Source organism: Andrena cerasifolii, chromosome 1 (assembly GCF_050908995.1).
Source record: "Andrena cerasifolii isolate SP2316 chromosome 1, iyAndCera1_principal, whole genome shotgun sequence".
NCBI lineage: Eukaryota > Metazoa > Arthropoda > Insecta > Hymenoptera > Andrenidae > Andrena > Andrena cerasifolii.
The window spans coordinates 16,248,489-16,274,051 of record NC_135118.1 but is presented as its reverse complement, the minus strand read 5'-3'; the positions used below and the strand labels follow the sequence as shown (position 1 = coordinate 16,274,051).

General features: G+C 42.2%; 2 protein-coding genes and 1 long non-coding RNA gene across 4 annotated transcripts in view; 2 read left to right on the top strand and 1 right to left on the bottom strand.

Annotated features, from left to right (window-relative positions):
• The window catches only part of LOC143366526 (protein couch potato), a 165,980-nt gene extending 148,144 nt beyond the window's left edge, over positions 1-17,836 (bottom strand). Inside the window, exon 1 of one of the 2 annotated variants that reach the window (XM_076807669.1) lies at positions 16,380-17,836. In XM_076807669.1, the coding sequence (XP_076663784.1) occupies positions 16,380-16,442 (63 nt within the window). In that variant the 5' untranslated portion in view covers positions 16,443-17,836. The remainder of the gene's footprint in view (positions 1-16,379) is intronic. The other variant, XM_076807676.1, reaches the window with a different exon arrangement.
• Positions 15,400-16,551, top strand: LOC143366544 (uncharacterized). Its single transcript, XR_013084763.1, has 2 exons — positions 15,400-15,823; positions 15,860-16,551. It is a non-coding gene; the product is annotated as an uncharacterized LOC143366544 (long non-coding RNA).
• Positions 17,837-21,868: 4,032 nt separating the features above from the next.
• On the top strand, positions 21,869-24,539 carry Mcm10 (minichromosome maintenance 10 homolog). The gene is made up of 2 exons (XM_076807175.1): positions 21,869-22,068; positions 22,137-24,539. The coding sequence occupies exon 2, from the start codon at positions 22,147-22,149 to the stop codon at positions 24,259-24,261; it is 2,115 nt and encodes a 704-aa protein (XP_076663290.1). The 5' UTR covers positions 21,869-22,068; positions 22,137-22,146; the 3' UTR covers positions 24,262-24,539.
• The last annotated feature ends 1,024 nt before the right edge of the window (positions 24,540-25,563 follow it).

Here is a 25,563-nt window from a genome sequence, read left to right as displayed (position 1 = left end):
TTAAAGGGTTATGCCTAGTCAGCTTTCGAAAATGAGCGCGATTTTCGGGAATTTTTCTGTGGAATATCTACTGTATATTTTTTACAACTATTCGCTTGTTTTAAAGGTACATATATGCAGCAGCTCTCGGTAATTTTGTTGTCGAAAAACACTAAAAAATGAACGAATAACAGCCATTCTTGCGGAAGCTGTCTTATCATCGGTGAGCAAGATATTTCGGAAACCGCTGTATCGATTGGCCTAAACTTTTGCAGACTTCTTTTATATACCAAAGACTAGTAGATAAACGAAAGCTCTTTTATTTGTTACAAAAACTCTACTTCTACTAAATGAAAAACGAACAATTCAAACATCGAAAAAACGTTTTTGACTTAAACGACCACCATTTTGTCAGAAATCAACTTTATGAAAAAACCTTCGTCCATCTGCTGAATTCAACCACATATTAACAGAATGTTTTTGAATTTTTAATTTTAGACGATCCGGCTCGGAGAAAACTTGCTCACAGCGCAGCGCCTTTGTCAAATCAGCTTCTGCGAGAATGGCTGTTATTCGTTAATTTCTTAATGTCTTTCAATAACAAAATTACTGAGAGTTGCTAGAAACATGTACTTTTAAAATAAGCGAATAGTTGTAAAAAAATATGCAGTAGATGTTCCACAAAAAATTCCCGAAAATCGCGTTCTATTTCGGAAAGCTGTCTAGGCACAACCCCTTCCAACACTTCGCAGCTTGGAAGAGTGTCTCCCCTGTGAGACGTTCGCACGTCGAAGGATTAAACCGATCACGCAGCGATGCCGTGGTCTCGGTGGAGCGTTGAAAGGCCCATGCTTCGGGAACCGTGACGAACGATTTCGCCGAAATATGGGGTGACAACGACTCGAAACTCGAAGCCTCGATCAGAGCCGCTAGATGTAGACCGATGACTCGGTGCCGCCGGTGGTCGGTTTAATTTACGACCTCGCTAATCTTCCCTCAGCTAGCTACAGCTTCCACGAGCACCCCGCATCTGCGTCGAACCAGAATCCCGCCCGGAGCGTGTCAGCCCAGCCCGCGGAGGCCGCGTCGAGGCTCTTTGGTCCGCGAGTGCAACACCACGCGCCGACTATAATCATCGGGATCCGTGCGCAGGTGCCGTTCCTACGGCGAGTGCGAGACTCCGTGAACGTTCCATCGGCCCGTGAAAAAATCGACAAAGATATTTCGGATTCACTGGGCAAACGGCTATCGAGCACGAGCGTAACGGCATTATCCTCTTAGCGGCGGGTTGCTCGCCGCGGTGCCGCGTTATGTGCGTTAACTTTCATTGATGTGCGCAGGTGCGTGCATAAAGAGAAGGAGAGAGCCCCGTTCACTGATTCCACCCCGAGCCTCTCCCCCTCTGTATACAACGACCATACTTTTCCATCCCCCTTTGCCCCACCGGCGCGTATTAATTTACGCGCGCAATGCAACATGCAACCGTCGGGCCGTCCTCAGAGGTGAACGTTAATGCATTCAAATTAACCGAAAGCCAAGCCCGCGCGACTAAATCCGCGGACTACAGCCGCCGCTAGCGGTGCGTTTCCGCGGCGCAAAGGGGCATCCCGCTTATCGGTACGAGCGCGGTTTTCGGGATGCCTGCGAAAGGAGCGGGAGTTCCTCGGATTCCTCGAAGAGTCGCGAAGCCCGCTAGAAAGTGGCGCTCTCGTGGGAACGGTGGAGAACTTGGTGATTTCGCGGGGCGTAGGGAAATTCCTGGGCTTCCGGAACTCGGGGCGTGTATACCTACGCCTGTTTCTATGGAATACGTATGAGGGGCGCGGCGAAGTTTGCGGGATATGATTCGGGAAAGTTTCGTGTGATTGAAATGGGAGTGTGGAGGAGTAGTAAGCGTCGAGATGTGGAATCGAAGTTGAACAGTGGTTTATGGTGGGGTTTTTTTTCCCCCAAGTGTTGCGAAGAAGGGAAGTAGGGGTTGAATTGCTGATAAGGATGCGCGAAATTTGTATTTCATGGCAGAGATTGGTAACAAGTTTATTTGAATAAAAATTTCGAATAGTGAATAGAAGCTTAACCCTTAACTGGTATACTGTTTTTGGCAAACGTGACTGGTATACTGGGGTCGTGGCAGACCCCAAATAAAAAAGGACACAGAAATTTGTAAAGTTAAACTATTATTATAAAATTAATTAGAAATTCAGTTTACCAACTTAGACAACCGAAAATTGTATATCGAACTTTGGGTGCTTGGGGTCACGAGCGACCCCAGGATACCAGTTAAGGGTTAAGAAAATTAATCGTCGTGGGTCGAATAAAGGTAGCCTGGGTTAGATCTGAGTTAGCTCGGTTAACTCTGTTCGTGAAATAAAAGAATTAAATTTATTCGTCAAATAATCTGAAGTTGAAGTAACATTTATTTGATCCGTTATTTAAATAATTTTTTATTTAGTTAGTGGCCTGTTTTATGGTTTACTGTTTTATGAGAGGTGGATCTAGTATAAAGTGACCAGATATTTTCTGTTCCAATGCGGGACAAGCAAGCAAGCAAGCAAAAAGAAAAGAAAAAAAAAAGTTAACAGATGCGTGAGGAGATCTTTTCCGTAGTTTATTAAAGCATTTACAATATATTTAAAAATACATACTTGTGATTATAAGATGATATATTGAAACGAAATTAAAATATTTTTTTTCACAACAAAAAAGTAGAGGAAACAGTAACTTTTTATGCTAATGCGAAAATGTAAAAGGTTACATGTCCAATCCGGGACACTTTGCGGGACAAAGGGCTCAAATGCGGAACGTCTGGTCACTTTATAGAATCTAGTACTAAGTCTACTTAGATGATAATGCGGAAGGGGACGATCGTGGACTCGCGGAATACGTAGGGAGGATACCAGCCTCCTGCGAGTGAAACGACTAATTCTGAGCTGATTCGAGAAATTGGATGGAATGACTTCTGAGTTGTGCAAAGGAAAAGGGAGAACCTAATGGTGGCGCCACCTCCTAACTCGAGCAACTTGATAACGGCAACTTTTAATTTGTGGAGCCTTAACAAGACGATTCTAGGCTCGCGGAACTTGATAACTCTGTACACGTAGAAGAGAACTTTCATAGACACGTAGAAACAGGGAAAGACGACTCTCGTGCTTCGGGGTATTGGATAGCGACGAGCTCTAACTCGTGAGATCCAGAATCGCATAGAACATGGAAAAGGTAACTCTAGACTCGGAGGACTCGAAAGGGGCAGTTCTGGATAGGAAAAAGGCAATCCTAAGATTGTAAAAGACAAAAAAGGGTGACTTCAAATTTTTAGAACGCGGAAAATACGGTATGGGAACCGTGACGTTCTGGACTTTAGAACCCAGGGCTCCGAGGACTCGGGTCCCTTAGGGGTTCTACGTTTCGAAATTCATTCGCACTAGAGATCTGAGGTCCAGTTCCTAAGATCTAGGTAGTTCATTTTTAGAATTTTATTTAGGAAAAAGTAAACGTCATAGTGTCGAAAAACTTTTCAGGCTGTGTTTGTGCGTGATTGAGGATAATTAAATATAAATTATAAAATTCTATAGGGTCTTCTCGTCCCATACAAAAATCTAAGCATTTTTACTTAGAATTTAAATTAACAATTTAAATTAGAGACAATAAATATCTCATCAACTCGTTCATACAAGCCTTCAATAAAAAGACAAGTTATTATGCTACCTTTGTACAGTCAAAATACTGCAGCCATTTAAATAATTCATTGAGCAGAGCAGACTTTAAATCATTAAAACAAAAAGACATGTTTTTGATAAACAGGTGAATATTTTTAAATTGCCAAGTTCCTTTAATTTATTATTCAACTTAAAATAAATTTACTAAAATGACTACTAATTACATCATTATATCTCCATATTAATCATTGATACAAATTTTATTTCTAATTAATAAATTTTTTCAACAACTTTTCGACCAACCTTCTTTTGATAAACATTTTCGTGCGTAAAACTACTCGTTCTTTTTAAGTTTGTGATTCAAACATCTGCCAAAACATGAGATTACAATATTTTGTTATGACCGTATATGTTTCCCTGAACAATCTTCTAAACTTCAAGAATTTTCTTGGTTCATTGATTTCAGATAACCCTACAAGGCGTTATAAATTCCGCAAATTTATTTAATCACCTGGACAGTCACAGCTACCAACAGACAGCAATAGCTGTTAAATGAAATATGCAAAAAAAAATTATTATCTTCAACGATGTACAAATACAGCCTAAAAAATTGTTTAACACTATGACGATTACTTTCTTTAAATAAAGTCCTAAAAAAATAGTTCTACTATTAGAGTGATTTAATGGGAAGATACCCTTAAGAGTTCAAAGACGCCTTCTTCAGGTTTAACATCTTTCCAATTGCGTGCCTACCTTTTATCCCACGAATTCCCCATTATTGATTCCGAGTGGTATGAGTTTATATATTTACGAAAATACTCATCCCTTCCAAGCGCACAAATCCAAATCCATCTCTGCGCGCTTTTATAAACCCACATACACATCTAATGACTGTGTCGCTTCAGTATAAATTCTGATTGATATATTATGCATCCGATCGTACTCTACTTCGCAGAAATCCCATGGAAAAGCTCCATCGCTGCTACTTCTCACCCGGTTCGCTCGCGCGACCACCCTCCGCGAGCATAACCTCGCCCACTTCGCGATTTAAATTCGCCGCCGCGTTAATCTGTTCCATCCAGCAGAGAGCGGCGGGCAATATTTCCACACGCCGTTCTAATAAGCGCGGGACACGGGTATCGCTGATGGAATCGAATCTTACCGTTTCCACGGCCGGCGAACGGCAAGAAGAAGCGTTACGAAACAACAATTTCCATTTTATCGTGCCGCCGACAGAGTAGAAAATTAATTCCCCCTGTTTTGTCCGCGGCGTGTATCAAAATCCATCCACAGTCGCGCCTAGGTGTTGCACCTACGTAATGAAAAAGATCGGCCGGGGGGGGGCGTGGGTAGGGGAATGAAAAAGATGAATCAGAGCGTGGAAAACCTCGAAAGCGTTTCCGATCGTTGCCACAGTCGGCTCCGCGTTACGCAATCCTGGCGATAAAAATTTTTCATTTCGTAGGAACAACGTTTTAGCTGGCAATAGCGGAGTCGCGAACCCTGTCCCGCGACGGCCCCCGCCGCTCGCTCGTTGGACCGATTCTCCCGCGAACAATTGATAAAGTTCACCGCAGAGGCCCGCGGCGCACGGTTTTCGCCGGGAAACACGGTGCTTTTAGCGCTAGAGCGATGTTTGACGGGAAATCGCTCGCGGTATGCAAATGTCGGGTGTCCGAGCGGGGCTTTGCGGTCCACCGAGCGCGGGAGCATTAAAATAATTCCAACGACCCTTGAACTTCTACGCTGCCCTCTACCCTGCGAAAATTAAACCGTTGTTTTCAACGCCGCTGGCCCGTCTGCGAGCCATTGAAAAGTCCGACGAGTCCGGCTCGAGCTAATTGACCGCGAACGAGGCTCGAAGTTCTCCCGGCCACCTTGCTCTCTCTAATTTCCGCGCGATCAGGGGTGGAGGGCTGGTTCCGACGAGCTTAATCGCCCGATCGATGCAGGGAGCACGATTTCACTATCCACGAAGTGCTATTTGTAAATGACACTGGATAGTCCGTGGTTGGACTCGGATTTTTTATGCTGATTGGAGGCAGAAAGGGGAGAATCTATTGCGCGAGGTTGTGCAGGCGGATTTCGGGGGATGGAGTGGGAGGGGATTGTAGAGAAAAGTAAGGCAGAAGTGTAAGGGAAACTTCATTCGAGGAGCGTGCAGCAAGAGGGATGCAACTCTATAACTAAAACACTTTTTATAAAATTATTGCTTTGACTTAACGGGGTATACCCGTTTGAACCCTCGGAAAATGTGTACATTTTGTGGATTTTTTTACAAGTCAACGGCTTGATGAAGATTTCCCGTTTTTTTACTATCTTTACATAGTATTATGAACTACTTGTAAAAAAAGTTTCAGTTAAAAGACTATTGTTTTTCGGAAATTATGTATACATATCCGGAAAACTCTCGATTTTAGACGGCTAAACGGTGGGCCTAAAAACTCGCGCTACGTTCAACCAATTCACTTCCAATTTTACATGCAGGATCGTAATATGATTCCACATCGTCCAACGAGGGTTTTTTAAATTTCTGACTCCCCGTTTATTGTTTATAAAGAAGAAAGGTGGCCTTTTCTCTTAGAAAAATGTAACTTTACATTTGATCTCCCACCATTTCTTTATTTTTCAAAATTTTCGAAATCGGCCCCGTTGGACGATAGCTATTGACATAGTTTAGAAGATTTTATTGTTTTTGATTTCAGACACGATATATAGCTGTTTTCAGGCCTACCGTTTAGCCGTCTAAAATCGAGAGACTCTCGGGTATGTAGGGGAGGCCGGGGCTAAAAGTTCCGATTTCGATAAAACATAAACAATGACTGGAAAATAATGTAGTTATTCTCTTCACTATTGACTAATTTCTAGTTAAATTTATTATATCTTCTGATTTTAAGCTTGTGTTTAATATATTGTAATAGGTTTCCCATAGAAAGTAATTTATTTGTGGCTGATCGAAGCGGAACTTCTTACCCCTATATGGGGCAAGTTGTTATCGCATTGGGGTAAGTTGTTACTATGATATAAGAGTTGCCTTTTAATGAAATATTTCATTTTCTAATGAAATAAAGCAGAATTTTATTAATAATTTATGAAGGTTCGGGCCAACAAAAATGTATTATCTTTAAAAGAGAACCAAAAGCGATAGTTTTTATTTATCTTTACGCATAACTTCGATCGAAGTCGTGCCCTTTTTCGCCTTTCATTCATATGTTCGCATCTTAAAGCACAGCGGAAACAATTTATACATTTGCGGCAGGTCTGTGAAGATAGCACCCCCAAATTCGAATTTTTGGAAAAACTCAACGGCATTCGTTTGTCCATCGTTTGCCCACGTTTACCCATAACAAAATTTCGTTTGCCCACCCTTCAAAAAAAATTATGGCAAAGAAAAATTTTCATCAGCACCCCCATGAAAACATTCTAATGATTTGACGGTGGGAAATGATTGTTTATCGTTTGCCCACGTTTGCCCATAAAAATTTCTTTTTGCCCACCCTCCAAAAAAAAGTTATGAACAAAATAAAAAATTTGTCTTCATCACCCATCATGAATGCATTTCAATTTTTTAATAGAAGGATACGAATGCACCCGACCTGGCCACGTTTGCCCACTCTCAGATTTCATTTGCCCACCCTCCAGAATTTAAATAAAAAATAAAAACCGCGAAAAAAATGGGTATAGATGAAGCGATCGCGTTAAAGTTCGATTATTCTCGAAAATATTATCAAAATCGTTCTTTCAACGGTGCAGTTAGTTAGTTTAGACGTAGAAGAGATTTGCCCATCCATTAATTTCGTATGCCCACCCTTCAGAATCGAATTATTAATGAATACAGCCAAGAAGTACGGTACCCGTTGAAGCGATCGCGTTAAAGTTCGATTTTTCTGGAAAATATTATCAAAATCGTTCTTTCAACGATGCAGTTCGTTAGTTTAGATGTAGAAGAGATTTGCCCATGCATTAATTTCGTATGCCCACCCTCCAGAATCGAATTATTAATAAAGATAACCAAGAAGTGCGGTGCCCGTTGAACCGAATACCTTTCTGTTCGTTTTATTCCGAATGAATTATCAAAATCGATTGTTCTTACCGTAAGGGTTAAAGGTGCTTGGTGACATGTTATCTACTTCAATTTGTATCGCTCATCGAATACTTCACACTGTTCACACATCTGCAGCATGTGCAGAATAACACCAGAGTGGTTTTCTAGTCCTTTTTCACTAATTACCGCAATGATATCGCACAACGGAAAATAATATAGTCTCACAGTTACTTCACAAACCGTAAATGAATGCACGGTCTCGCAAGAGTTGCGTCCGAACTCTGGAGACCGACTGACTTTCATGCGTCGTTGGAAACAATTCGATAGTATCGCAGACATATGTTTACGTTTCGGCACGTTCGATGACGACACGCAGCGCTGATACCCTAAAGGGTCGCAGCCCCGAGTGCCACTGCCGAAACGTAAACAGATGTTTTCAAAGTTGGTGACACACATAACTGAAGAATGAATGAACCGATTTACTCGAGGCTTTGCAGGCATACTTTAGGGTTAAAAATCTAAGCGCCATCGGGAGCTTTTTCTTTTTTTCTGCCTAGAATTTTTTACACTCAAAAAACGAGAGATGCTTTGCCAAATATCGATGCTTCAACTTTGCACAGCCGCCATTCTGTCTCAAAATTATTTATCCAAAATCGGGCCGGATGGCGCCTAGATAATTTCATGTATTATCTAAAAAAATTCGAATTTTCCATTTTGGATGATCCTGCACCGAGCTACGGTTGTCACCGCAAAACACCTAAATAAAAAGCACGCGTCGGGTCTCGCCTATAACTCACAAACCTTTCAATAGTTTTGACCACAAAAAAATACTGAAATATCCGTAAGATGTACTCTTTCTAATAGACTAATATTTAACGATAAGAGTTTATCGGTTTTTTTAGAAAAAATTCCTAAAGAAGCATGTTGTTTTGACCGTTCTAACTAGGCCTCTCGCTTTAACATTTTAAGGAGAACACTAATTGAGAAACATATATTTTCACACAATAATTACCTAGTAGTTACTGAAGTTACTGAGTTGATAAGATTTTATTTCTATTTCGGGCGAATTTTTCAAATCCGCAACTGCCCGAAAGAAAAATATTGCACAAAACAGTAATGGGTGCAGCTGAAAAATTTGCAATAAATCACTCATTTGTTATCGGGTTCGCATCCAACGTGCGCCAAACGTAAATTACACAGAAAATCATAACTCAAAAACTGTCAAAAATGGAGCTACACCCCTCTTGCTGCAAAGTCCTCGTTCCTGGTCTTAATTAATGGTAATAAATGCTAAAATATTACCCGTCAACGTCTGGCGAGTGAATGCTAAGGTACTTTGGAGGTACAAAAGAAAAACAAGAAGCACGAATCGCCTTAATAACCCAGAAACATGACTCCGTGGAAAATGATTTCCAGCATCACATCTGCCCCTTGAAACCGAACAACTTTTACAAGCACCCCACTTCCCCTTCAAAGTAGTCACGCAAGCGCGTTAATTTCGAAATTTTAATCGTGTCCCGCCCTCCACAACAATTCCGCCCGTTATTATTCTCGCTAGATGCTTGTCTTTCCCGTTCCGTCTCACAGTGGTTCCAAAATGCCTTTTTGTGGACAAAATTCCGTATCTCCGTCAATTCTCAACTGATTTTTATCTTTTTCTGCTTGTTTTGTCGGGGATTAAATTTGCTAAAATGTCAAACAGTAGTTTTCCAAAATTTTCTTTAGGGATTAAAAAAAAAAATTCTGAACTCTTGGTTCCGAAACAACGAGTTTATTAACCAGTTTTTTTCATTTAGTTAGTCTTCTTCCATATATTCTACATCTTCTTTATAATTAAACAAAAGATATTTCGCGTCTTTTTCAAGTGCAACAGACGGAGTTGGCCATTGGGACCTCAAAATCGAAATTAAAGGATCCGATGATATTAATAAATTATGCAATATACCAAGTTTTCGTTTAAGTATCAACTGAATTCTTCTTCTTAGTTTTCTTACGTTTCGTTCGTTTAAACATTAACTGAATTCTCTTTATAGTTTTCTTACGAAAACTTGGTATAACTGTGGATGTTTCAAGACAAGACTCGGGTACTTCCAATGAAAGGAAGACAGAAGCAGAAATCGCAGAGGTGAACGAAGAACTTACCTATTTACAAATTTTTTTATAATTTCACAAGTTCTCTCGTGTGGAAGCAGCGTAGACCCATCAAAGTTCCAATCTTTTTCTCTCGAAACGGCCAAAATTTTTATTAGGGAGTATGGATGGTACTTTGTGCCATCATCAATACACAAAATTTTAATTCATGGAAAAGACGTTTTAAACTCGACTATTCTGCCGGTTGGTCAGATGTCGGAAGAAGCCCAGGAATCTAGGAACAAAGATTTTAAAAGATTCCGGCAATTTAATACCAGAAACTGTTCGAGGTTTTCGACAAATGAGGATATAATGCATAATTTATTAATATCATCGGATCCTTTAATTTCGATTTTGAGGTCCCAATGGCCAACTCCGTCTGTTGCACTTGAAAAAGACGCAAAATATCTTTCGTTTAATTATAAAGAAGATGTAGAATATATGGAAGAAGACTAACTAAATGAAAAAAAACTGGTCAATAAACTCGTTGTTTCGAAACCAAGAGTTCAGAATTTTTTTTTGTTTAATCCCTAAAGAAACTTTTGTAAAACTACTGTTTGACATTTTAGCAAATTTAATCCCCGACAAAACAAGCAGAAAAAGATAAAAATCGGTTGAGAATTGACGGAGATACGGAATTTTGTCCACAAAAAGGCATTTTGGAACCCCTGCGCGTCTGTACAAGCTGGCCAGAAATCCGAGGCTAATCGCGCGTTACCCCTTCCCATAGCGAATCGCGGAAGAAACGCAGAGAAGCAGAGCCGCATTTGCGGATTTGCGGCCCATGAAAGAGTCGTGGGAAATGTAAAATCGCTCCCTCGTTACATTCGTGCGCACGCGCTTGGACTCATCACGCAACAGATATGTTTTTATCCGCCGGTGTTGCTAGAATTAAATTTTCCTCTCGTCGCTTTCCCCGAACAGGCAGCGCGCAGCGCGCTGCACACACGGGGACAGGCGGTCGAGGGGAGGCAAACAAGCAGCGAAACAAGGGGAGGAAGCGCCGCGGAGAGGTGAACAGAGGGGGAGGGAGGGAAATTGTGCAACTCCCGAAAAAAGAAAAATAAATTGCTGCGCCCTCCTGTACACGCTTTTTATCTCAAGTTCAGCGGCTAAATTTTAATTACGAACTCTCCGCGCCCGACCGCCGGGGTGTATAATTTTTATTACGCGACCGTATTTTCGACGCGGCGAACGGGAACACCGGGCGGAAACGCGGAGGAACTTGAATTCCGCGGTGGAGAATTGGAACAGCGGCTCCGAGCTACGTGGGAGTCCGAGAACGAGCTTAGAGATAACGTAGAAAAATTATTTCCAGATGGACAGACACCGACGGCACGGCGCGAGCGCGCTCGCTCTCCTTCTTCGTAGGGGAGACTGTCTAATTCCCTGATTCTGACGACCTCGGTTAATTAATGATCGCTTAAACGATTCCATGCAGACTCGAATGCCGGCGCACAGCCGCGCGGTTTCGCTCTGCGCTCGCAATTATTATACTCGAAACTAGACGCGCACACGTTGACTCGCTGACAAACATTTCTGCTATGTGTCCCGCGAATGCAACCTGCTCTGAATAAAGCCTCTTAATTTCCTTTGAGCCACTGCTGTGTCACTCTTCGCGCAAGGCAAGGTCGGCCACGGGGAGGCGCGGTGAGCGCAATATAGGAGCCCCAGAAAAGGGAAAATAAAAAATGATAGGTAACGAAAAATTTTTAGTTGATCGGAATTAATCTAATTTTATAAACTGACTTGAATCTCGCGATCTAAACGTTCCGGCCGTTTATAGAGAAGAGCGGCCCTGGCGCAAGGTGTAAATAAATTGCAAGTGTATAGTATATTGGATGGAAGAAAAATCTTGGTAAGTTATAGAATACAATTTTATAGCGCGAGTCCTAAAAATGATCGACATTCGTTTGAATAAATATCCTGATAAACACTGTGTCAATACGTTGTTCGCATTGATCACCATTCCCATTGAAGAATTGAATACACTGCCGGATATTTCCATAAAGCTACCATACTTTCTGTTAAATCTTATATTTATTCCATACTATTGATAAGTTTGTGTATGATACCATTTTGGGGAAATTAAAAAAAGCATATAGATCAGTTGGAATAATATAGGTAATAATATAAGGAATAATATAAGTTATTTTTAAAAAAAAAACGTAAAAATGGAATTTAACAAGGAATAATAGAAATATAATAATAATAATAATAATAATAATAATAATAATAATAATAATAATAATAATTGTAATAATTATAATAAAAATAATAGTAATCATAATAATAATAATATTTATGAACGGGTAGGTACTATCCTTTGGTACAGGGTACAAACATGAGTGGTAAGCGGTATAGCGTGTACAATTAACAAAAATATATAATTTGGAATTAATTATTGAATTATTTACCAAGTTAGCTATTGCGCTCTTGAACGTATATAGGGGTCCGGAAAAAAGTCAACAATAGGTTCAACTTTGTTAGCAGATTTGCATAGTCTATTGATAATGATACCCTTACTGAAAGTTGTTTTGTAAGAATTTAGATGAAATATGGAAAGCCATCTCAGAAGGAGAGGTTGTCAGGTGTCCGCCTCCGATTGCTTTGAATTTTGGATATGTTTTAGGGGGCCGAAAAATAAGAAATACGTGTTTTATAGCGGCCTGTTTTCATATTTAGCGGGTGAAACCAACCCCCAAAGTGATAAAATTTTCAGGTGTTTATCGCCGATTGCTTTAGTTTTTGGATATGGTTTAGAGGACCGAAAAATAAGATATACGTGTTTTTTTATAGCGGCCAATTTTCAAAATAAGTAGGCCAAAATAAAGAGGCGCGTATTTCGTATTTTTCGGTCGTTTGAAACATATCCAAAGACCAAAGCAATCGGCGATGAATACCTGAAAATCTTATAACTTTGGGGGTTGATTTCACCCCCTAAATATGAAAACGGGCCGCTATAAAAAAAACAAACACGTATATCTTATTTTTCGTTCCTCTAAAACAAATCCAAAATTCAAAGTAATCGGAGGCGAACACTTGGGAACCTCTCCTTGCCAGTATCCTAGGTGGTACGTGTAGTTTGAATAGTTTCAATATCTCTGTGCAATGTATATAATTGTTTAGCACCTTATAAATGAATATCACATAAATCACTACGAAATTTTTAATAATTTACATGTAAATATCTCTATTATTAAGGCCCATTGGCTGAAACGCTCGGACACCTATTTACTTATTTTCGACATAGATCCATCGTGCCAAGGCTCGTCAAAATCAGTGTCTACCACATGGTGTCCTCCCCTTGTAAGCTTTAAGATGGGTCCATAGTCGTGACAAGAGTCATGTTCTAGAGAGGGGGCGTCCGATTTTAAATGCAGCAAAACACAAAAACTACTGCTGAACAGTCTCCAGACACTTAACCCTTAACTGGTATACTGTTTTTGGCAAACGTGACTGGTATACTGGGGTCGTGGCAGACCCCAAATAAAAAAGGACACAGAAATTTGTAAAGTCGACACTAGAGCAACCACTATGAATATTTTCATCTTAGGTAACGTATAAAATAATAGAAGCGTAGAAAGTTAAACTATTATTATAAAATTAATTAGGAATTCAGTTCACCAACTTAGACAACCGAAAATTGTACATCGAACTTTGGGTGCTTGGGGTCACGAGCGACCCCAGGATACCAGTTAAGGGTTAATATGACAGCGATGGTGTTCCAAATGCAGGATATAACTAGTAGCAATATAGCGTAACTTCTCATTCATTTTCACGACTACTATCAACCCCTACAGTTAGTCCCATACCTCATTCGCACCCTCCGTACTTGCAACCTGTTCTCTCCCTATCCAAGCACGTTCGAATCGCTCACTTTCAAGTGATAATATTGATTATACGCGTGATCGGCTCTTAGGCGATAATATCGACAAGTTCGCGGACCTGTCGATCTTTATAGACATAGTAATCGTCAGAAGAACGCCCGCTCGAAAGCCGACGCGTTTCTGTCCGCTGGCAATGCGGAAGAGCGTGCGCGGAAGAGAATCGTAAAAGGAAATCGAGCAAAACGATGGCCAAGATTTTCTGCTCGAGTCGCCCGTTCCCGTTCGATAGATCACTCTTCCTGATCCAGATGACAAGCCACCAGAGAGCCGGTCGAGCGAGAAAAATCGCGATTTTCTCCGTGGTGGAATCGCGGCCGCGCTCTGCGATCCAGAATCGAACGTGAACGCGAGCGTGACCGAATCGAGATCATCGCTTCAATTTCATCCAGGGGATAACTTATCGCGGGGATCGTGAGAGGCAGAGCCTGGATTTCAAGTTACAGCGGGAAGAAACTAGCTTCTGCAAATAATCCATCGTGCGCCACTCTTCGGCCAAAGTGTGCAAATATTATGGTATCTGCTATTGTGCGAAAATTTCTAATCCAATGCTCCCGAACTTTCCTGCGATTCGACAGAATTGTCGCCAAGTTCAAAGTACGCTGTATCTACTGTGTAAATTAATTCCGCTGCTAAGTACACCAAGTACATTCATTAGCAAGTCAGCAGTACGAGCTGGTATTCGAAGAACATATCTCTGCGGAATGCCACGGTACAGAATGCACGAATACAGCTGCAATCGAGCACGCGCAATAATTCATGATCGGCGGATAGTCATCGGAGCTAGGAGTACAGAATATTCCATAGCTGGACGATGAAGTGTTAACCGATCCTCCTGCTGTGTTGGCAGCGCGGTTTATCCTATCTGGCCTTGTCGATCGAACGATCTTCGATACGCCTCCCCGGGGAGTGCTCCAGATTAAAAGGCAGGACACTTTGGGCAAGCGCTACCGAGGGTTGCTACGAGGAACGGGGCCTAGGAAGGATCCCGGGATCGCGAAAGTTGATCGGGAATTCGGCGAAGCAGGTGGCGGGCTGATAAAGCCGGGTTGAACGATCTGCGAAGAGTGTTACGAGGGAGGACAAGCGCGAATCGCGTTAGAGATGTTTAACCTCGGACGATGAGCGGTACACCGGATACGGTGTCCACGCGGGTAACTTCGACTTACACTCTCGCTCATATATTTGCTCCGCAGCAGTGTACGAGCATCCTTCGTTGTAACACCAATCGATACTACATTGCGGTTTAGTAAGCATCCGAAAAGGACGCCCAACGATTAAGTTGCTTATTTCACTTATCTGTCTCCGCTAGCGAGTATGATTCTTTCCAAAATTAACTTCTTCGGGTTTTCTTGTTAACCCCTATTCCGGCTGAGATGAGATTCAGCAGAGATCTAGTTCAGCCCACGAGCAATTCCGTGGTACTAAAGATACCACTGACTTCGTACCTCGTGTAACTAGTTTAATAAAACGTTTCCTTAAGTTCCTCTGCTTCGTTTGTCGAGTTCTGCGCACGTATTTTCGGATACTTACAGGGACCGAGTGGCTCCCGTCAGGTTAGAGAAGAAAGTGATTAACGGTCGTCTCGGGGAGGAACAAATTAAATCCCTACGGCCCATGTGCGGTATCGATTCGTAGTGACCTAGCAGAGGGAGGTATTGGAGAAGTTTTGTCGCGTACGCCGCGGGACACCCTGTATGGCAGGCCATGCGGCAAGGAGTTGGAGTCGAGCGGCTTGCGCGATGCCGTGCACGCGAACGCGCGTAATCCACCGCCATATGATGTGACACGCAGGGCACAACAGCCAGAGCCCACGGCGCGGCTCTCGTGTTGCGGAAAAATCAATAACAAGCATGGTCTGGCGAGGCGCGTCACTCTCTCAGGTGCTCGCCAGCGAGGAAGGAAGTCGCCAGGCTGCTATAACCAGGCTAGCCAGCCAGCCAGCCAGCCAACCGTCCCCGATCGAGCGGACGAGTGGAAACGAGTCACCTGCGGCACGCTGCTGGTGCCGCACGATCGAATTCCCGCCTTCTCTGCCGTCGCTCCGCTAGCCGCACACCCGTGCACACGCTACGGAGGGACACGCGCGTGCTTATTTACCTTCGTGCGTGTATGTGTGTGTGTGTGTTGCTGGCACGGGAGAGAGAGAGAGAGAGAGAGAGAGAGAGAGAGAAAGAGAGAGAGGGAGAGAGAGAGAGCCACCAGCGACAGGCAAGTAACGCAAGGTAGGTGCGCGGCGCCCGGCGCGCCTGCGTGCCCCGTGACGTGCGCGACCCGTGAGGCTAGACGAGGAACGGGCACGGAAGCGGCTCGAGCGAGCGAGAGGGGAACAGAGGAAGGAAGAGAGAGAGAGAGAGAGAGAGAGCGAGGTGGGCCGCGCGAGCGGAGGGAGCGCGAGAAGAAACGGGCAATATGGCGAGCGTGGGAGTGGGACGAAGGGCGAGCGAAGTAAGTTGATCGGGAAGGAAGGAAGGAAGGATGTCGCGGATGTCTATCCGTGCGAGCGTATGGACGCGCGCATGTGTACACGGGCGGGCGAACGGTGGTAGGGTGGAAAGGAGAGGAACGATCGCGGCGACGGGGGTTGGCATGCAGAGAGGGCGATGCGTAATGCGTATTGCGTAGCTGCCGTATGCGCCACGTATAATATGTAAATAGTAACGGTTGTGTTGTCGCTCTCACCTCGTCCTCGCCGGTGGCCACCGTGTTGACGGAGTCCATACTCTGGGAGAGCGGCGCGTCCATGATGCAAGCGAGTTTGCTGGATGGTCCGGGGTTTCCGGGTGCAGCGGTTCGAGCGGGTGGCGGCGATGAGTCCACCGTATCCCGCCTGGGGCGTTTTAAAGCGGGCGGCGTTATGGTTGTACCGGCGAAGAGGACAGGCGCCTCCAGGACGTATCACTGGGGATAACCCTTTTCTAGCAAGAAAACCAGGCGTATCGCCTTCCCTTCCTCCTCTCCACCTATCCTTCCTCTCCTTTCCTCCTGCTGTCCTTCCTTCCTTCCTTCCTTCCTCTCTTTCTCACGTTCTGTCTGACTGTTTGCCTCTCTCCCTAACTCTCTCTCTCTCTCTCTCTTTCTCAATCTCTCTCTCTCTCTCTCCCCCTCTTTCTGTCTCACTCCGCTCGTTAATTCACTTCTTCTTCCGCTTCCTGTTACGTTTCTTCTTCGCTGCCTGCTTCTCCGCCTCCACCGCCACCACCTCCACCTCCTCCAGCCCTACAACAGCGCGCTGCTGCTACCGTTCCTCTCGATGCACCTGTCACGCGCTGCAAGGGCGTCAGGAAAGACCAATGCGGAGAGAAAGTAAGAGAGAGAGAGTGAGAGAGAGAGAGAGAGCGAGAGCGGGAGAGAGAGAGAGAGAGAGACAGGTGCAGGGGGCAGGGAAGAGAGCAAGAGAGAGGGGAGGAGAGAGAGAGACAGTCCGAGCAATAGGTAGAACGTGTGTATGTAGCCTGCAGGTGTTCCCACGCGTCTATTTTAGAGCAATCGATACACCGTGCCCGTGGAGGAGGGCCGAACCCAGAGAACGTGCTCTACAGCGGCGGCTCGTCGACGACACTTGTTTCATCTAGCGGTGGATAAGCCCGTGCGAGCCTTCAGGCGCGATTCTTCTCTCTTGACATGTGTCACGCTCGACGATGACCGATCGCCAGACGTGGTATCGATGGGCGACGTGAGCGACGGGATCCGGAAGTATCCACGGCGGCGTAGAGGTTACGGCGGCGAGTCGCGGGAGACGGAAAGGAGCGCGTTTTATCGCGAGCGCGCCGCGTGTATAAATTATTGTACGCGCGTGTAACGCCCGCGTGTATGTATGCGTGTGCTTGTGCGCGGCGTGTATTCAGACAAATTACCGTGGAATAACGTCGCGCGACCGATTATTCTCTTCTTTCTGTTTCCCCCTGTTTCCTGTTTTTTTTTCTGTTTGTTCTCTTTCTGTTTTTTTCTTTCTTTCCCTTAACCGAGGAGACCGAGAGGGCGAGATCGCGAAGACGAGTCGATCGATAGAAACCGAAAAAACGGCGGAGCGCGATTCGAAATGAACAACACACCGGCTAGGCAAGTAAGAATAATAATAATATTGTTACGTAAGCACTGCGACGCGACTGGTACGCAGGTTGCCGATAGACTGACGGACCGCGAGCGAGCGCCGCGCTCGAAACGGGTGCGCGCGCGGGGTTGGCGCAGGGGTGGGGCGCGCGGTGGGGTGGCCCGCGGGCCACTGGGTCGGGGTAGCTGAGTAGGTGGCACGGGGGGGTGGGGGTCACGCACGAGGTACGACGAGGGGGTCAAGGGGCAAGGCACGCTCGCTAAAGGGGGATCTCGACCTCCCTCTCTGTTCTCTTACCTTTTCCTCTGACGACGCTGACGGACGACTCCGGCCCGAGGAAACTGAGCTCTATCAAACGGAGGCATCACCGAGTTTGTTAGGGGAGGGGGTGGCAGAAAAAAAAATGAAGGATTCTTTGGGCTCGTCTCCGTGCGCTTCTTTCAATTCCGGAGAACACGAACTTCGTGGAAATTGTGTTGACAACTGCGTTGCTATGGATAGCCCGGCGCCTTTCAGTGTTTGGCAATATCCTTGGGCTGTTTTGCACTTCATAAATCGATACCTACGAGAGAAACATCGACGTTGTAATAAATATTTATACAGACGTTGATTTCTGTTGCAATTAATAATGCTCATTTATTCATTCGATTCATTAATATGTCAGGGTTTGGTTGATTGAGTACGTCTACGGAGTCAGCCATCGAGCATTAGAAGGTGGACATATTCGTTACTTTTAATGCGGGAATCTCACAGATGATGTAACATATTATAATAACGGTTCAAAATATAATGCAATTCTATATTTCTCCCTTATGCGAATCCAAATTCACCATTGCGTGAGATGTTTGAGGCATTGAGAGCAGTAGTGCATTCAGGATTTAACCTTGGTGAGGGTCGAGTTGTAGGACCCCAAGTATCTTTAATGCGAATTCATTGAAATTCATTAGGTGACTGCAAAAAATTCTTTAAAGAATAAAATCCAGTTCTTCTTTTTACAAAGCTCTTGAATCACTTCAGTCGTGGTTACATTAATTTCCTTTTTCCTTTCTCTTTAGGGGATGCCAGCCCCCAAAGAAAAATGGACGAACCCACATTTTTTGCGAAATTGAGTTAGTAGCAATAATGTATATGAAATAGGAAAAATTAATTTTTTTCCAATGTGGGTGGATCCGTTTTTTGCTCTCAATGCCTCATTTCCAGGGGATTTGCTAGCTGGAAGGGTTTTTCGTATTACATTTTCCATTCGGTTAAAAGGACGCAAGGCAGTTTTTACTTCTGCGGTAATATAACTTACTAAAATATGAAGGAAAATTTTGAAAAGCGTTTCAGTTGTTAACGGGTTGATGTTGTCACTGCGCTGCGGAGATGTTAGTGTACGAAAAAAGAGAGGATCCTTGAGAAGCACGCTTTGTGTAAGTCGTCCATCTGCTTTCTACGGGACGGCAGTTTCACGAGACCTGGTTTGAAATAATCCGCGACACGAGCACCAGTAGCATCCTCCACCTGCTAATCTCGAGGAAAGCTGCACGTTCCAAACGGCTTCCACCTGTTAGTCACGGGGAAAGCGTATGGTTACGGAGTTCTTCGAGTAGAACGGACTAGCACGCATAGCTCTCTCTTTTTCCCCGTCCCGTTCCGTCGAGGGCTCGATACCATCTGCACCCCGTGGAAAATGCAGATGTCCACGAAAAAAATATAAGCGGGCTACTGAAATTTTCAGTCGCGCGATGGTTGCGAGGCACCATTTTACACGCAGGTATTAACGGTATTAGATTCGTCGTTAGTTATTTAACCCTCGGTTGTCGCAGTGGGTCAAATTGATCTGCAATTTTTTAAGCAAAACACTTTTTGTCGGAACTCTTATTGCTTCAATTTATTTTTATTTTTTTTTAAGCATGATGACACTTTAAATGTCAACTTTCAACGATGGGCATATATTCTACAATGTTCAAACTTTGTCTCAGAATTTTTTGGGCTTAATTTAACAAATAGTTTTTAAATAACAACTGATTGAAAATTGGCAGGGTCAAATTGACCCAGTTTCACAAGGACGTTCGAAAAATTAGATAGAAGAATCCAAAATACCTTCAACTAATTGCAGCAAATTTCATCCGAATAGACACTTCCCTGACCTAATTCTTGTTACATGACTTCGTGCCTTCAGTTTGCTCGTTAATTAATAAACGGTATTCCAGTTCTCTAATTGATTTAAACTCTCTTCGTGCATTTACTTTCGTGTTAAGACTGCGCAACGTTGAAAAAAACTTCGGGTAAACTGCGCAGACGCACTCTGGATTCGCTGTAGAAAGTAGATATGATAGTAAGTTCGATAGACAGTACGGTGTAGCGAAGAGAATGTTTTATTGATGGCATATTGCTCGAATCGATCGACGGTTCCACGGCAGCAAGTAGTGTAACAGTATACATACGCTCCCTGGCCATCGAAAACAGCGGAACCTAACTTTTGCAATTCTCTGTACGTGCATTAACACCCGACAAGTTTGTTTAATTGTTTACAAACTCTTATACTTGTAACGCTTCTCAAATCTTTTTTTTAATGATCCACCGTTTCCCATTCGTTCAAGCGAAGAACATGGCGGGGCATTTTATGTAACCTCCAATGTACAAACACGAAGGCGCGACAATTAAATACAACTACTTCAGCGAATGTATGCTTATGTAAAGTATTCGAAATGACTGGCACGCTACGATTGCTGCGGCGCAAATTTAAAGCGAACGTGCTATTTATTTCGCTCGATAATCGTGTGTACGGACAAGAATGTAGCTACGTTTTCGAAATGAACCTAACGTGATGTTTAATTCAACTCAAATACCTTCGATGGTTCCCATGGTATCCACATAAAATATACGAGGGGGATTCTAGGTTAGTTTAAGAACGTTTTATAATTTTTAAGCATTGTTTTGGTATCCCTTGTCGCAGAGGTATATAGAAGGAAATAATAACAGGTGCAGCGAGTTGAGGCGTAAGATATTCCACGTACCGGTCCTCATAAATGAAAGAAGGAATAAGAAATGTGTTGTAAATCCATCTACAGGAATGTTTCGGTACCATGTCCGCCTCTGCAGAAGTCATTCCGCTAGGTCGACTGCAACATCCCAAGTAAATATTTCACGAGACCGATCGATTTTCGCGAAGCGGATTGGTGGGAAGACAAGCTTCGCGCTGGAGAAATCGTTAAACGATATACATATGTATAAATAAAGCTGGACACTTCATTACGTACGTTTAATGAACTTGCGCATTTTGTTGCGATTCGTCCAGCTTTTACTAATGTTATAGCGTAAAGCAGGGAAACAAAATTTTTCCGATCGTACCTATTTGACAATTAGGTACTTTGCGAACCTGTATATGAAAATAATATTTTATATTTTGTTACAAACTTCTCAACTTTATTGATTAAACATATTATTTTGAAGTTAAGTGAACTGTAATTTTCCTTTTTCTCAGCGATTTTAATGTTTAACTTTCCTTATTTTCATCAACTTTCAATATTTTTCTATGTTCACAAACCTTTACCTAATGTAAAAATTTAAATCGAATTAATTATTTGTTATCCCTGAAATTAAGGGTATTAAATTGCTCGCGAGAAACAGCTGAGGGTTTATTTCATTGGATACAACCAAATTGGTTGTCCAATTTGATGTCGATTGAGAAATAAAATATAACTTTTCACTCCTTTCCGCAAAAGGTAACTTTCAACATTAGTTAAAAGATATATTACACAATTATATATACTCGCAAATATGCAGTGATAAAAAGAGGCAAAATATAAACCGAGAGAGAATAAATACCTAAACCTTAACCTAAAAAGAGGCAATACGTAGTTTCAATTAGTGGAGCAAAACTGTGAGGCAAAATTAGTGAAGCAATTCCATTTTGGAGCAAAACCGGAAATAACATAACCTAAACCTTTATCTATCTCTTTCTATCAGTGTTTCTCTCTCTCTTTCTGTCAGTATTTCTGTCTCTTTCTTTTTTACAGTTTCTTTCGCGGCCTACTTCCGCCTTTGCTCCAAATCGCGGCAACCAATCAGCGACGATACACGTTGTTCCGATCACTGCCTAGAGGATCACTAGTTTCAATGAAAACGTGACTTGTTCGCGTATGAAATGGCGGGAAAGACGTCTGAAACCGAGCCAAGTCAGTGCCCTCCTGGTGATTACTGATGGCACGGACTTGATGACATGTTAAGCTGACGACTAAGTTTCCGAAACTTCGTTTCCTTTAATCATTAACGTTATATGTTTTTTGTGTGACAAGCATAGACACGTCTTTCTGACAAAAAGTAACGAAGGTTAGTAGATTTTCACCATTAATAATTTAATAAAACTCGGTATCATCTCACATGTAATGTAATTGCAGGTATTTAAAAATGGATAATGACTGCGACTCTGACGTAGATGATATTTTAAATGATCTTTTAGCTAATGACGACTCAGAAGAGAAACACGAACCACCAAAGAAGGCAGAAGCCCTAAAAGAATTGGATTTTAATTTCTTAGATAGCGCACCTACGAAAAGCAATGAGAATAAGCCGCCCGATCGGCAGAAGAAGAGTGAAGTTTACGACGATACGCTTGATTCCTCGGACGAAGAGGATAGACGTTACTTCGAGGAGCAGAATTACTCGAATTATGGGCGTGATATAAAATCTTTGTTAAAGAAGGAAGCCTCCACGAAAAACGAAGGCAATCTTCCGCCTCGTGAGCCGAGTCGGAAGACTTTTGATTTTAATGCTACGAAGCAGAGTACGACTGTAAATACACCTAGTAACAGTATTATTGCATCGAAAGATGTATACAGCGATCCATACTTTGGATTGAGAATAGTTAGCCCGGTGGTATCTTCGACTGAATTAAAGGCTCGCATGGATGGCAAAATACCTGTAACAATAGCAAGAGTTAAATATCATATTGCCTCGGACAAAATGGAAAGCGATTGGGTAATCGCGGGGGTATTAGTAAGTAAGTCTCCACCGAAGACGTCTCAGAAAGGAAGTTCATATTCGATATGGAAAATAAGCGATTTATCCGAGAATATAGACACTGTGTGCCTCTTCATGTTCAGCGGTGCGTATAAAACGCATTGGAAAACTAGTATTGGAACTGTGATGGGTGTTCTCAATCCCAAGGTCCTAGAGTCCAGGGAGAATAGTGATCTGGCGACATTGTGCGTGGACAATCCTCAAAAGATTATGATCCTTGGTAAATCTAAGGATATGGGAAAATGTAGATCGACGAAGAATAATGGCGAACCATGTACTGCCATTGTAAATATTAGACGTTGCGAATTCTGTGTGTACCATGTTAAGCGAGAATACAAAAACTGCTCTAAAAGGGCAGACCTGCAAGCGTTTAATAATACACAGAAATTTTCGATAGATATGTTGAAGCAGAAAAATCAGCTAAAAAAACCGTTGGAAAGTAGCATGCCAGAATTTCATGCCGTTGTCGCTGTGAAAAGTAGACAGTTAGAAGAGAAAGATGCGAAGCGTTTAGCTTTATTGTCGGGTAGTCAGATGACTGAGAAATCGACTAATGTAAATTGTAATACAGTAAAGTCACCTGAGCAGCAAATAAAGAGGAACTTCGAAGTAATTCAGAGATCAAGGGGCTGGAGAGCCGCTGCGTTATCCCAATCGGCTTCCACTGATAAAGTTGTGTCTTCATCACCTGCATTATTAAAGTCAAATACTTGCAGCAAACGGAACACTGTAGAGAAAAAAGATTTGAGAATGCTCTCTTCTTCGTCCTCGAAGCCGCATTTAGGTGTTGGATGCCTCGGAGGAATAATAAATTTGTCAGAGCCTATAACTAAAAAGCATATCAACAGAGCGAAAAGCAATGCAATCACATGGGTACAAAAAAATGGAACACTTAAGTCTAAGAACCCCAACAAAGTGAAGTTGGATAGAGATGAAAAACTAGAGAAGGCGAAGAAGCGGCCCAGGGAATCGGAAAGTGGCGAAGAACGAGAAGCAAAGAAAGCGAATGTGCTACCGGACAAATTTAAAGAAATGATGCAAGCTAAATCCGCGCATACTGAACTTATCGAGAAGTCTTACGAGCAGGAGGAGGAGAAGTATTTCAATAAGTTAGAAATGAAAGAAAGAATGGAAGAGAAGATGTTGACTACTTATAAGGTGGCTTGTAAGGCTGTGAAATGTTTAGTTTGCAAGTACACTTCATTTTCTGCGTCTGATATATGTAAAGAGCAGAAGCATCCACTGAGAGTAGCCGATGCGGTGAAGAGGTTCTTCAAATGTGGAGATTGTGGGAACAGGACAGTCAGTTTAGACCGAATACCTTCGCATAGTTGTATAAAATGCAGCAGCTCAAGTTGGACAAGAGCTGCAATGATGGATGAAAGAAAAACACATGTTCACGTTACCGCATTATCGATACGCGGAGACGAAGAAACTCATATAGGATCAGCATCTAAAGATGCTAATCTCAATCTCTTGGTACCAGATAGCGATCAAAAATAATATCACGTTGTACTTGATAAGTCGAGATTTATAAAATGTTATTTACAAAGGAGTGTCATCTTTTCTAACAGTTCTTAATTTACGAGATTTTTTATACTGTATCTTATATAAGTACAGATAACTCTGTTTCACAAGTATTCTCAGTTTATGAAATGTACAAATATAAAAGAAATCTTTGATGTAGCTATATAATATATATATATTTGATTTAATATTTTTACAAGACTAATATGATTGTGGAATCAATTAACGAAATAAATACATTGTTCGTCCAAATATTTACACTAACGTCCGTCAGTGTCCGGGAATGTCCAGGAGTGAACAAAATATGTTTTCAACCCTCAACATTGAGGACCATTTTCAGCCCTAAATGTGGACGATGGCCGATAAAAAAAATACGCGTCAAATATTTTTGTCTATGCAACACTGAAGAATCTCGTCAAAATCGGCGTGAGATTAAAGTGATGTCCCTTGTAAGTGGAAATATTTAGATACAATCGGGTATAAAAATGTATAATTCCTTTTTATTATATCATGTCAATGTTTCTTTTCATTGGTACGAATGTAGTTTAATAATAGACTGAAAAAGATAGTGTCTCTATTCAACAGCACCTTATTCCATAGGCGATTATGTCTTATCAATAATTCAAAGACACATTCCTTGTTGCTATTTTATGTAACTGAAATTTATGTATATGTGTATAAAAAGGGAAAACATTAACGAACTTGTAAATGTGAAAAAATGTCATTAATCGGAACCCGAAAATATCTCTGATCATCAAACTATCACGGAGCAAATACATTGAATATTATTACCCTACCATCTATAAATATCGCGTCTCCAGAATTATTTACTCTAATTCTACGTATGTTAAATGCTTCGTATGATACTTGCTCTGCAAATGCCCCGCAAGAATATAAGTTATCGTGACATTTCCGGGTTCTAATAGCAACTTAATTGCGTGAGAAACATAGATTGTATTTTTCAATTATTATTCATTTTTCTTTATATCCTATTCTATTCAGATTCTTATTAAACTTTGATATTAACGACACGTTAATCTTCCTCGCGTATAAATTTTGAGTAATACATCTGTGAAAAAAGGGAGATTAGAAATAATGTTCAATTATCAAGTATCTTTCTAGTATCGCTAATGATTTAGATACTACATAAAAAAAGGAAAGAAAAAAGTCGGGTATAATTTATTAATCTAATACTATCTACTCGCTATTCGGGAAATAAATAATACAAATTGTCGCGAAAATATAGGAATAAAAATGAATAAAAAATTGCTTGCGTAT